Genomic DNA, 13513 nt, shown 5'->3' with positions numbered 1-13513 from the left:
CTTTTTTTTTTTTAAAGATTTTATTTATTTATTTGAGAGAGAATGAGAGAGATAGCATGAGAGGGAAGAGGGTCAGAGGGGGAAGCAGACTCCCTGCTGAGCAGGGAGCCCGATGTGGGACTCGATCCCGGGACTCCAGGATCATGACCTGAGCCGAAGGCAGTCGCTTAAGCAACTGAGCCACCCAGGCGCCCTCAAGTAAATTATTTCAAGCTAAGGAAGAGAGGGAATCTGTGGGTTTTGTTTTTTTTTTTTAAAGATTTTATTTATTTATTTGATAGAGACATAGTGAGAAAGGGAACACAAGCAAGGGGAGTGGGAAAGGGAGAAGCAGGCCTCCCACTGAGCAGGGAGCCCAATGCGGGGCTCGATCCCAGGACCCCGGGATCATGACCCGAGCCGAAGGCAGACGCTTAACGACTGAGCCACCCAGGCGCCCCAGTGGGTTTGATGAATCACTAAGAGAAGGCTTACACTATTGGTTTGTTCTTTGACAGTTAAGAGAGATAAATGTTAATCAGCATAGGTCATTTACATCTCTCAATTTAATATTGATGACAAACTTTTAGGAAGATACTCTAATTTTTGAGTTCAGTTCTAGGTGAGTAAAGGTAAATTTGTTTGGAGATAATTCATTTTGAAGGGTAATCGAAGGATTTTCTTGTTCTTTTGCAATTTTGAATTGCTTTATCACTTGAACAGGGCAATTTCTGGTATTTGTGCTTTTAAAACCTACTATAGCAAGGTTGTATCTGCATATATAACTTTTGAACGCAGAGCTGCTCCTGACAGCATACACCCACCCCATGAAAAGTTGCAAAACTGTTCACCTCTTGTGGTATACTGTACAGCATCTTTTTACTCCATGTGTTCTGTTTAAAGCAATATCTCCTATACCACAAAGCACTTCACTCTGACATGCCATCTTAGTTGCTGGGTTGGCAGAGGATGCTCCCCCATCCTGGCAACTGAGAATTTCTGAGTATGCCCTTGGGGTATACTTGTGTATCTTAAGTCAGAAAAACATAAGGCTTAAGAATAATATTTGCTTTAAACAAAAAAATTGTCAAATGTTGTCCATCTGTACTAGTAGTAGTGTTGAACATCACATTTCTGGTTTAGGTTTGTTTTGCGTCATGAATGAACTTTTGAATGGCTAGATTCTCTCAAATATCAAATTTCCATTTTGCCTCTCCCTTACTGGTTTGAACTTATGAGAATTGCTTGCATGATCTCCTGAAGGACAACCTAAGTGTCTTGAGTTAAATTCCGTCCATACCTGATGTTGAGTAGAGTCCATTTTAGGTGACACTAAGCATGCCAAGTTTCCATGCTTTTACCAACCCATTTCTTGTCAATATTTCAATTTAGCATTTATTAAAAATTTATTATGGGCCAGGTATTGTGCTAGGGATTGTTTAAAGATTAACTTCTGGGTGTAAAGTGGATGCGGTGGGAGATTGGACTAGAGAAGTTGGGGGTGAGGTGAAATTAAAAAGGGTTTTATATGCATGGACAGTTTTTTTAAGAAAATTTATTATTGAAGTATAGTTGACACAAAGTTATATTGGTTTCAGGTATACAACATAGTGATCCAACAGTTCTGTATATTACACAGTACTCACTGTGATTAGTTAACCATCTGTCACTATACAATGCTAATTACAATATTGACGTTATTCCCTATGCCTTACTTTTTATCTCTGTGACTTGTTTTATAACTGGAAGTTAATACAAACTGTATACAAAGTTATACAAATTGGAAGTTTGTATGCATAGGCAATTTTTAATTAAGAAGATGACATGATGCATACGAAATGAACAGAAGTTAAATAGAAAAAATGAGAGATTCCTGATGAAAGTATCCCAACAGATTTGTTTTGTTTTTATATTACTCTGCTGCTCTTATCTTCAGAACAAACCACCATCTAGAAGTAGGATCTCACAATCTGAAACTGTTTTCTCATGCCATTTTTTTTCACCAGCCTAATAAAGTTCTCCTTAGATGCTTTATATTTTGGTATAAATATTACTAGGGGATGTTTTCTTAAGTTCACTTACTTTGTTTTTTGATAAAGGAAGGAATATGCCAGTTAATTATCAAACATATTCAAGGCTGCTGCTTTTGTTTCTTCAAATATAATTAGGCATCAGAAAATTCATGTTTTGGGACGCCTGGGTGGCTCAGTTGGTTAAGCGGCTGCCTTCAGCTCAGGTCATGATCTCAGGGTCCTGGGATTGAGCCCTGCATCAGGCTCCCTGCTCAGCAGGGAGTCTGCTCCTCCCTCTGCCCCTCACCCTGCTTTTGTGCTTGCTCTCACGCCCTCAAGTAAATAAATAAAATCTTTAAAAAAAAAAAGAAAATTCATATTTTTAATATTTATATTACTGTTTTTCCTGAGTTAGTTTATAATTCTTTTATCTAGAACAGTGCATGGTGGTTTATTCCTTTCAAAATTATGAGGCTTTCAATTTCTTGGTTAATATTTTTAATTAGCTCTTTATCCTGTGTTTAGGAGAAAATATAGTGAAAGGAGATAAAGAATCTATTAAGAACCTGCTAGAAATATTTGATGGGTTGCTGGAGTATCTTACAGAACACATCAGTGAGACATCTCATGAGAAAAGTAAGTTTAAAAATAGAAATTTGATTTGGTTTATATTCTACATCCTGTCCCTTTTTGCCTTTTTTCTTTTTGCCTGTTTTTCTTCACAGGAATTGGAATCACTAATGCGTATACCTGGTAAAGTTAATCATAAATCTCAATTCTTACTGTTCTAAGTGGTTGAGAAAAATTATCCTAGACTGTCACCATGTCCTTTGTCAACTTGACTATTGCTTATAACTTTAAGGCTAATCTGTAATGGCTAAATTCTGGCTAAAATTGCCTGTTGTCTTCTTATTGCATGAAATTACTGACTATAATTTTCTCTGTCAGAACTGCTATTTTAGTTACCAATTTGGATATCGCTAAAGCATTAGCAGGAAAAATTGGTGTGTTTTTTGTCTTCAAACTACAGGTTTGTGACAGCCTGAACGTTTTATTTTAGTCTTCAGTAACTCAGTTTCCCAAATTGTAACAATTTATTGTGTGAAATTTTTATTTTATGGTTTTTAATGATAATTATAAAGATTAATATTGCCATATTATTTTCCAAAAGGCTTATGGTTATTTAAAGTGGATCAGCAGTACATAAGAGCTATTTATAATTTTTGGCTCAATTTATCTCATTTCTAAGAATTTATCCTAAGGAAGTAATATAAAAGAAAGGGGCTTAAAGGTCTTTATTGCAATGTAATTGAAAAGAAAGAAAAAAAGCCTGTGTGTCTTAACAGTTTGAGATTGGTTGATTAAATAATGCTGTGTCATGATTGGAGTAATATATGACCCATGTAAGAATGGTTTTACTATTTTAAAGTTACCCAACAAGTTTTTAGCAGTAGTAGCAATCAACATAAATTCTAATATGAATGAAGACAAAAGTATGGGTAGGCTTATCATTCTTCTCACACCGTTGATGGTGAGACCTGTGCTGTGATTATAACATTTGAAATTAACCTTAAACTCTTAATGATAGTTTTCTACCTTTTATCATCATTGTTGAAAAGATTTAAAATCATGTAGGAAGGAAAAATTGCCACACAAGGTATTTCTTATTTCAAAAACTTTGAGTGTTCTGAGTGTGGAGTATTTTGAGTGTTTAATGTATGTTAAATATGTACCAGCCCAAGTACTCTGGGAGGATTCAGAATTGCATGCCATGTTTATTGCTCTCAAAGAAACCTATACTCAAGTCAGGAAGACAACCATAAATACATAGAATAGTTCCCCCCAGATGTGCAGTTTTACTTTCCACAGTTTCATTTTACTTGCAGTCAACCTCTGTCCAGAAGCAGATGATCCTCCTGACATACTGTCAGAAGGTCATAATAGCCTAATGCTGTATTGCAGTGCCTATGTCATTCACTCACTTCATCTCATCACGTAGGTATTTTATCATCCCACATCATCACAAGAAGAGTGAGTACAATACAATAAGATATTTTGACAGAGAGAACACATTTCTGTAACTATTGTTGTATATTGTTGTAATTGCTCTATTTTTTTATTAGCTATTGTTTATCTTAATGTGCCTAATTTAGAAGCTAAACTTTATCATAGGTATGTATGTACAGGAAAAAGGGTATATATAGTGTTCAATACTGTCCGTGGTTTCAGGCATTCTCTGGGGATCTTGGAACATATCCCCCATGGATAAGTGGTACTGTTGTACAATAAAAACATTATAGGAGAATTGGGGGAGAGTGAAAGACATATGAAACTCACCTAATTCAAGGTTACCAGTAGGTATTTTGATGCTCTGTGACTAGTCATTCTAGAAGCAAGATTAAGAGGTAGAAAACTACCTTTAGATGGAGATTAATTTGAAATTTTACACTGACAGCAGCAGTTTTTACAATGCAGTGCTTGATTGTAAGTAGGGGAGGGGCGATGGTGGCTTGGCCACGGATAGGGCAGTGGGGATGGAGAGAGGAGCACAGAACTGAGAGATATTTACATGGGAGTCTGGTCATAGTGAAATGCTGAGGCAGAGCTGAGAAGGGATCTTTCAAGGGGAGGTCAGTAGAATGTGGTGAACTTAGGGCTGCTAGGAGGTAGTTGCACAGATGGGGCCTCCCTGTGCGGTAGTACCTGAATTGGACAGTGTTTTCTAAAGTCTGATACTCACCTTTGCAGGTCCCAAGTTGATATGGCAATATTACCTAGAGCTGAGCAGATTCTTCAAAATGCCAGTTAATAATGGGAAGTAAATCTTTATTATCATGAGTCACAGCAGGTATACAGAGCAGCTTTTTCCTGTTACCTGAGCTAGCATTATCATTTACTTAAACTGAAGGACAAAGGATTTGAAAGGAGACCTTGAGTCAGTGCTGCATTATGCTCCTCATTGTTTGAAGCTCTTGAAGCCTCAGTTTTCTCATCTGAAATTCTTTCATGGCTATATGAAGGTCGAATAAGTAGATATGCATAAATAGTTTAGCACTGAGCCAAGCTTAGAGTAGATGCACAGTGAATGTTAACTAATGTTATTAAAATGTTGCTTGTTGAATACAGAAATAGAAAAAAATGATGGTGGATGTCCAAACAGGGAATCTCTAGAAATGGAGATGGGAATATCCATAAATCTGGATCATAGGAGGTTCACCCACATACCTCCTGAAATCACCTTGCTAGTGAGTTGCTGCCACTGGTGAAAGTGTAATCCGCAGATATGTTGGGATAGAAGAAAAGAGTGATCATCTTAAGGAAAATTCCATCCAAGCCTTAACGTAGTCTGACTCTTAGGTTAGGGGGAGTGATAGTCTTGGAGCCTGAGGCAAGCTGACACAGTCATGTTGTTCTGAAGCCACAACCTAGTCCTCTTACCTTAGACATCCCTTGTAGACAGAAACGTGTTTATAAACAATAGAAAATGAACCTACCACCTAGCTTAAAAAATAAAACGTGGCTAATACAACTGCAGACCCTGCTTTTAAAGCAACACTTTTGTTTGTTACCCAAGTAATATGCTCATCACAGGTGATGATTTGGTTCTTTCTAATTTCATGTTCAGAAGAGCCGAGTTTACCAGGAGAGGATGAGGGTGCCTTACTGTTCTTACCTCTACCTATCCCTGTATAAAAATAGCATTACTAATGGGGGGAGTTGGGTATTGTTTTTGTCTATTCTGAACAGGTGAAACTGGACAGAGTTTTAAAGAATCCCATCAAGGAGAACCTTTGGAAGAGCCAGAAAGTACTAAGGAATCCAAGTCACCATGGAAAAGGGTTTCTTTTGAGAGGTAGCACTCAATGTCTATGAATTTAATCATAACAAGTTATGCTTTTTCCTTCTACTAAGAATTGAAATGGCACACAATATACCAGAATGGCAGTAAAAAACAAAAAAAACGAGTGTGAAAATTTTACTACCTTCTCATATTTTAAACCTTCTTGAGGGAGTTTTAAGAACCATGAGCTATATGTAGTACTTAATTCTCAGTATTAAGCACCTCCTTATTTTTAAATTTTTCCCTAGGTCATCAGAAGAGTTTATGTTCCTTATAGAAAACTTGGAAAGTACAGAGAAATTAAAAAAAAAAAAAAGATGAACTCTACCATTCAAAACTGAATAAATACTGTTGATGTTTTGTTATACTTTAGGCTTTTTTACTGTTTCAAGGGTTTTTTGGATTTAGTTATATTTATATAATTTTGTTTTTTGCATTTTAAGATTTTACACATCAGTAGTCTTGAAGTTGTTAAAATCTTTGTAATAATTTTTAATCATCATACAACAGACCATATGTGTGCTTCATAATTGGCTAAACCACTCCTCTAAAGTGGAGGTGGCCGTTCTTGTGTTTTTTTTATGGTTTTAAAAGTGTGATACATACTTTTACTTATTCTTTAAGCTATTCTTTATTCTTTAAGCTAAACTCAAAGAGAATGAATGTTATAAAGCTTTTAAAAGCAGTCACTTTCCAAAAAGGTGGTGGCGGTTTATACACTCACCGGCAGTATAAAATTGCTGGGTTACTGCACTTTCATGAATCAATATTGTTGACAAATATCAGAGTTTTTAAAATTTCTGTGACTTTTATAGAAAAAATGTCATTACAGATTTGATGGTAGTTATAACTAGAGGTTGAATATGATGCTATGACTTTGTTTTAAATATCTGATTCTCCATGTTTTTATGGAGTTTGTCATGATTTGAAAATTACAGGCTGTGCTTTCCTGTTTAGGTATAGTACATTGTGGAAAACATATCTTAAATTAAGGAGACCACCATAAAATGAATTTCCTGACTTTATTTCTTATTACTAGATTTTTTTAAAAAGTGCAAAAGTAAAACAATACAAGAATATTTAGTGCAAAATTAATACCCTACCCAGACTCCACTCCCACACCCCTAGAATATCCAATGTTTATCGTTCTCCGTGTGGATTCTCCTATGCATTTAATCCTTGACACTTTTAACACAGTTCCCCCATACATGTATCAGTCAAAACAGACAAGCAGCAAGAAGTGATAAGCAGCAGAAGGGAGTATGTTGCCCTTTTTCTGCACATAACAGCGAGCAGTCTGAATACCCGTAGGCAGGCTGTTAGGAGGAACTCTTGGGGTCCTTGGGAGGGGTCCTCTATGGTTAGGCTGGGCCCCAAGTAAGTAAGGGAACTCTTTCAGGTGCTCCTTGTCATCTGAGGCTTTGGGCCCCTCTTGGGATGGAGATGAAACAGAATCCACCGGTGAAATAATTAGACTGGGAGACACGGCACACACCTTTTCTCTAAGAAGTAATGGTAAGTTGTTAGATACCAGTTATTGTTATCATATAACTATGAAAGTATAAATAGTTATACTTAGGAATGTTTATAGTTGAGAAGAACAGAGAGAGCTGTAACTCAATATTAGAATTGAATTTCTAGGAGTATACCACCATTATCCTAAATATGAATGGTTAATGTGAAATCAGTCAAGTAGGGGCCACAGGCAGGCACATGGGTAAACAGGTGGATGCAAGTTTGTCATGTAATATGTGGGACTTGATACTCTGGGAAGAGACTTCTGGATGCAACTTCATAACTTAATAGTCTACTCACATTCAGATTACCCCCTAAGTGTAGTTTCCTAAATGGTGCTCTTTTCATGGTTTCAACCAACGAGTCTATATATCCAGTGGCAATTTTTCTGCCAGGTGTCAGGCCACATTTCTAACAGTCTGCTGCTTATACACAGTAAGCCTGAATATCTCTCAAACCCCTTTTGAGCCTCCCACATTGCTGTCCTCCAACATCCCACTCCCTGTCCTGCCTACCTTGGTTGACATGCTCTTTTCTGGCATCATATTGTTTCTTCTGCTGGGGTGCTCTTCCTTCCTTTCTATTCCTGGCAGATTTACCCTGCAAAGCCCAGTCTCTCCTGTGTGCCTCAGGTTCTGAGATTCTATATTTCTGCAGTGTGGCCCTGTCTCCTTATTTTGGTAGTAGCATTCTTCACATCGCATAGTTAATTTTGAGTGTGTCTATTAGGTAAACTGAGTCTCAGGGATAGTAGCCACATCATATTCATTCAGCAAATATTTAGTGCCTTCCATGTGCCGGGCAGTCGTGTTACAGTGGTAAACAAAATAGACACAAATCCCTTCCCTTGTGGAGCTTACATTCTACTTGTGGAGGCAGCCAATAAATAAGACAAATAAGTGAAATATATAGTAAAATCATTTATATTCATCTTAGTATTCCAAAACTTTGCAAAACACCAGGCCCACAATAAGTTGTGGAGTTTTTTTAAATGGAAGAACAGGAATGCTAGAGAGGAACTAAGTATATTAAATTGGGAATCAAGTGGCCAAACTCTTATCCAGACTCTGCTACTGGCTGTGTGACTTTGGACAAGGTCTTTATCTTTCCTGAGCCTCAGTTTCTTAATGCCTTAAATCAGAGAATTCAACAAACCATCTCTGAAATCCCTTTCAGCATTAATACTTTTATTCTAAAGACTAGACACTGAATTCCAAGGAATTAATGTTCAAAGAACCTAAGGCTGGGAGGTTAGACAGTAGACCAAAAACATGTACTTGCTACTAGGAGGAGCAAAGTAAGGGAATGACCAGAGTCAAGTGTAGGTAGTGTTTCTAGAAGGAAGAGAGTCAGATGGATTGACAAAAGGTGGAAGGGATGGTGATTTTAGAAATGGTGCGCTGTGGTAACAACTGCCACATAGAAAGGTTGCATCTATAAAAAGTGAATTGTTTTCAGATTGTAACTATTCAGATTATAATGCAATTAAGGCAAAAGAGAAAAGGTTGAAAGAAAAGCTAGGGTTAAGGTGTTTGGTGTCATAAAGGGCTGTGGTGGGACGCTTGGGTGGTTCAGTCGGTTAAGCGGCTGCCTTCAGCTCAGGTCATGATCCCAGGGTTCTGGGATTGAGTCCCGCATCAGGCTCCTTGCTCCACGGGGAGTCTGCTTCTCCCTCTGCCACTCCCCCTGCTTGTGCTCTCTCTCTCTCTGACAAATAAATAAGATCTCTAAAATAAATAAAAAATAAAGGGCTATGGTATCTTCCTCTTATATTTGGATTTAAGTTATAACTGTCATATACACTCATGGGGTCTAATTTAGGCTTCAGTTCCTGGGCTATGAATCTTTTTTTTTTTTTTAAAGATTTTATTTATTTATTTGACAGAGACACAGCAAGAGAAGGAACACAAGGGGGAGTGGAGAGGAAGAAGCAGGCTTCCCGCTGAGCAGGGAGCCCGATACGGGACTCGATCCTAGGACCCTGGGATCATGACCTGAGCTGAAGGCAGATGCTTAACGACTGAGCCACCCAGGCGCCCAAATCTTTTTTTTTAATTGAGATATAATTGACATGTAACATTGTTAGTTTCAGATGTACAACCTAATGATTTTATGTTTATATATATTGTGAAATAATCATCACAAAGGTCTAGTTAACATTTGTCAGTACAGGTAGTTGAAATTTTTTTTTCTTGTAATGACAACTTTTAAGATCTGTCCTCTTTGTATATTGTATTTCCCTGACTTATTTAACTGGAAGTTTGTACCTTTTGACCATCTTCACCCATTTTTTTTCTACCCAGGACCGCCCCGTCCCCTTTTTAAAAATGAAATGTTATATACATTTATCATATAGATATATAATTGAATTTTAATGCTTACAGTAGACAAATTCAGAATCATTCCAGTAATTAAACAGTACATCCTTAAACAATCTAAAATTTATGGAGAGAGATTTGAGTGTGTCACTTTCAGTCTGACAAAAATTCCAGATGGTAACTAAGCATGAAATTTTAGGAGAAATTTCATCAAAAATAAGGAGCATATGAGTTTCTTGGTCATCTAGAAACTAAAAAAATGGACCCGGGTAAAAGTGAATTAGCCTGGGGTCAAGCTGATGACAAATTCAGTTTGGGTAGTAGAGAAATTGTGGACCATGTTAATGAATTTTGAACATTAGATCTCAGATACTCTTCATGTGTAATAGGAAGTTATGGAGGGAGACTCACATATTTTAACATTTTGATGTGAAAATGGCCATATTGGATTGGATTGTGGAAGAGGAAAGCACAAAACGATGTGTGTGCTGGTTTTTAAAAGACATAAAATGAGTGTCAAAAATTTTAAAGTATACAGTGTCTTGGAATAAATTGCATGGAGTTTGGGATCTGTGCAAGGTGAATTTTTCTCTTTGTAGTGATTATGTCATTTGAAAATGACCATCTGGTAACAATGCCTTCAAAGTAGGAATAAGTTTATGGTGAAGTCTTTCATTAAATTGAAGAAGGCATAAATAGTCATCTGGAGAGGGGGAGTCATCAATCCATTTTGTTTGTGGAGAGTTTGTGTACTGTAGATTTCTAAGGGAACAAAGTGGATATTCAGGAATATTTTAATACAGCTCTATATGTAATATTATAAAGGCGATTAAAAATATTAAGCATTCAGGGGCGCCTGGATGGCTCAGTCATTAAGCGTCTGCCTTTGGTTCAGGTCATGATCCCAGGGTCCTGGGATCGAGCCCCACGTCAGGCTCCCTGCTCGGCAGGAAGCCTGCTTCTCTTCTCCCTGTCCCACTCCCCCTGCTTGTGTTCCCTCTCTCGCTGTGTCTCTCTCTGTCAAATAAATAAATAAAATCTTAAAAAATAAGCATTCAAAAATTAGACAAAACAATTTGACCTATAAATTTTTTTATTGTATCAGCCAAGATTCCTAGCTCAGAGATATACCCCCATAACAGCGTTCCTACAATTCTGGCACCTCTTTGTATATGAGTGTGTTCCAATAAAGCTATTTACAGTGGTGCAGGACTGGCTCAAGTCAGTAGAGTGTGTGACTCTTGTGACTCCGGTTTGTGAGTTCAAGCCTCACGTTGGATGTAGAGATTACTTAAAATCTTAAAACAACTTTATTTACAAAAACAGTTGATGAGTCAGATTTGGACTTTGGGCCATGGTTTGCCAACCTCTGACCCAGAGAAAACCACTGTTAACATTTTGATTTCTTTCCTTACAGATATGCAAATGTGTATCTCATGATCTTTTAAAATGTAACCGTATAGTACATATTAATAGTTTTTTTAATTGAAGTATAGTTGACACACGATATTACATTAGTTTCAGGTGTACAACATAGTGATTTGGCAACTCTGTATATTTGCTAGTCTCACCACAAGTATAGCCATCATCTGTCATCATACATTATTATAATACCATTGATTATATTCCTTTTACTGTACCTTTTATCCCTGTGACTTATTCATTCCATAGCTGGAAGCCTGTGTACCTCTCACTCCACTTTACCCATTCTCTCTACTTCTTCCTGCATGGAAACCATCAGTCTCTATTTGTGGATCTGTCTCTTCTTCTTTTTTTTTTTTTTGTTCATATGCTTTGTTTTTTAGATTCCATATGTAAGTAAAATTGTATTTGTCTTTCTCTGACTTATTTCACTTAGCATACTCCTAAGTCTATATATATTGTAAATGGCAAGGTCTTATTCTTTTTTATGACTAAGTAGTGTGTGTGTATGTGTGTGTGTACGTGTACACATCTGCTTTATCCCTTCATTTATCAGGGACACTTGGGTTATTTCCGTATCGTGGCTATTATAAGTACTGCAATAAACAGGGATGCATATATCTTTTCAAGTTAGTTTTTTTCTTTGGGTAAACACACAGTAGTGGAATTACTGGATCATGTGGTATTTCTATTTTTACTTTTTTGAGGAACCTTCATACTGTTTTCCATAGTGGCTATACCAGTTTTCATTTCCACCAACAGTGCACAAGAATTCCTTTCCCTTCATGTGAAATCTTGTCAACGCTTGTTATTTCTTGTCTTTTTTTTTTAAGATTTTATTTATTTATTAGAGAGCGAGCGAGAGAGAAACAGCATGAGAGGGGAGAGAGTCAGAGGGAGAAGCAGGCTCCCCACTGAGCTGGGAGCCTGATGTGGGACTCGATCCCAGGACTCCGGGATCATGACCTGAGCTGAAGGCAGTTGCTTAACCAACTGAGCCACGCAGGCACCCTATTTCTTGTCTTGTTGAATCTAGCCATATCTCATTGTGATTTTGATTTGCATTTCCCTTGATGATTAGTGATGTTGAGCACCTTTTCTTGTGTCTGTTGGCTATCTATGTTTTCTTTGTGAAAAACGTCTGTTCAGGTCCTGTGCCTATTTTTTAATCTGGGTTTTTCTGGTGTTGAGTTATATCAGTTTTTTATATATTTTGGGTATTAACCCTCTATCAGACATATCATTTGCAAATGTTTTCTCATGTTCAGTAGTTTGCCTTTTCACTTTGTTGATGGTTTCCTTCACTGTGCAGAAGCTTTTTATTTTGGTGTAGTCCCAATAGTTTAGTTTTGCTTTTGTTTCCCTTGCCTGAGAAGACATACCACAAAAACATTACTAAAGCTAACGTCAGAGATTACTTGCCTGTGTTTTCTTCTAGAAGTTTTATGGTTTCATGTCTCACATTTAGTTGTTTAATCCATTTTGAGGTAATTTTTGTGTATGGTGTATTGAAGTACTCCAGTTTCATTCTTTTGCATGTAGGTGTCCACTTTCCTACAGCATTTATTGAAGAGACTATTTTCTTATCGTATATTCTTACCTCCTTTGTTGTAGATTAATTGACCATATAAGCATGGGTTTATTTCTGGGCTCTCTATTCTGTTCTTTTGATCTTTGTATCTATTTTTATGGCACTTGTTTTTCTAAAGAAAAGTAATACGATGTAAATCTTTACTTTTAATTTGTATTTAGTGGTTCCAGATCTTCTCTGGTAGTTATTAAAAAGTAATGCGTGGTAAAAAAAAAAAAAATAATGCACAGTTTGAGCAATCAGACCAACACAGTTCAATGATTATGTCATTCATGAGATTTTTATCTTCTGGGTACAAAACTCCTGGTTTTTAGTATAATATTCAGCAACAAAAAAATTCTACCTCTAATATTTTATTTTCTAGGTGCCGAAGGCCCTAATGAAATGCAGTCCAAAAAAGCTTCAACCATATCATATGAAGAAGTGCCGCACCCTCCCTTATCTAGTTTTTTGTCCAAGAACAGGACATCTTTTGTTGAAGACAGTGAGTAGTAAGGTGTTGTTAGTGAGTTAGAGACAATAGTTAGTTCCTGGGACAATTTCTGTTGCTATTAGCCTTTTTGCTTTTGTTGCTCTATACTTCATATGATTGTTTGGTTTTACATGATCATATTTTAAATGTTTGCTATTAATTATGAGTTCATTTCTTAAAATGGTTTTTGGTTGCATGTTTTACATCCACTGTTTTATTATTTAAGTTTTTCTCTTAAAGACTTAGGACAATATGAGTCTCTAATACATTAGTATATCACTTGGTGGTCTTCAGATTATTAGGGAATGATAAAATATAGTAATTTGAAAAATATTCTCATTTCTTACTGTTCTCTCTGGGATT

At 36.7% G+C, this 13513-nt stretch overlaps 1 protein-coding gene across 4 annotated transcripts in view; it reads left to right on the top strand.

Moving 5' to 3' along the window:
- The window catches only part of CEP95 (centrosomal protein 95), a 36490-nt gene that overhangs the window by 5253 nt on the left and 17724 nt on the right, over positions 1–13513 (top strand). For 2 of the 4 annotated variants that reach the window (XM_088028185.1, XM_028087524.2), the window contains exons 4-7: positions 2517–2627; positions 5739–5844; positions 7232–7347; positions 13043–13162. In XM_088028185.1, the coding sequence (XP_087884311.1) occupies positions 2517–2627; positions 5739–5844; positions 7232–7347; positions 13043–13162 (453 nt within the window). Of the gene's footprint in view, positions 1–2516; positions 2628–3860; positions 3987–5738; positions 5845–7231; positions 7348–13042; positions 13163–13513 lie in introns of those variants that run through there. The other 2 variants (XM_028087526.1, XM_028087525.2) reach the window with 2 other exon arrangements.

This window comes from Eumetopias jubatus, unplaced genomic scaffold (assembly GCF_037043125.1).
Source record: "Eumetopias jubatus isolate StellerSeaLion01/CBP00866 unplaced genomic scaffold, mEumJub1_p1.0 scaffold_10, whole genome shotgun sequence".
NCBI lineage: Eukaryota > Metazoa > Chordata > Mammalia > Carnivora > Otariidae > Eumetopias > Eumetopias jubatus.
Note: the sequence above shows the minus strand (reverse complement) of the source record. Positions and strands in the feature narration are given on the sequence as shown.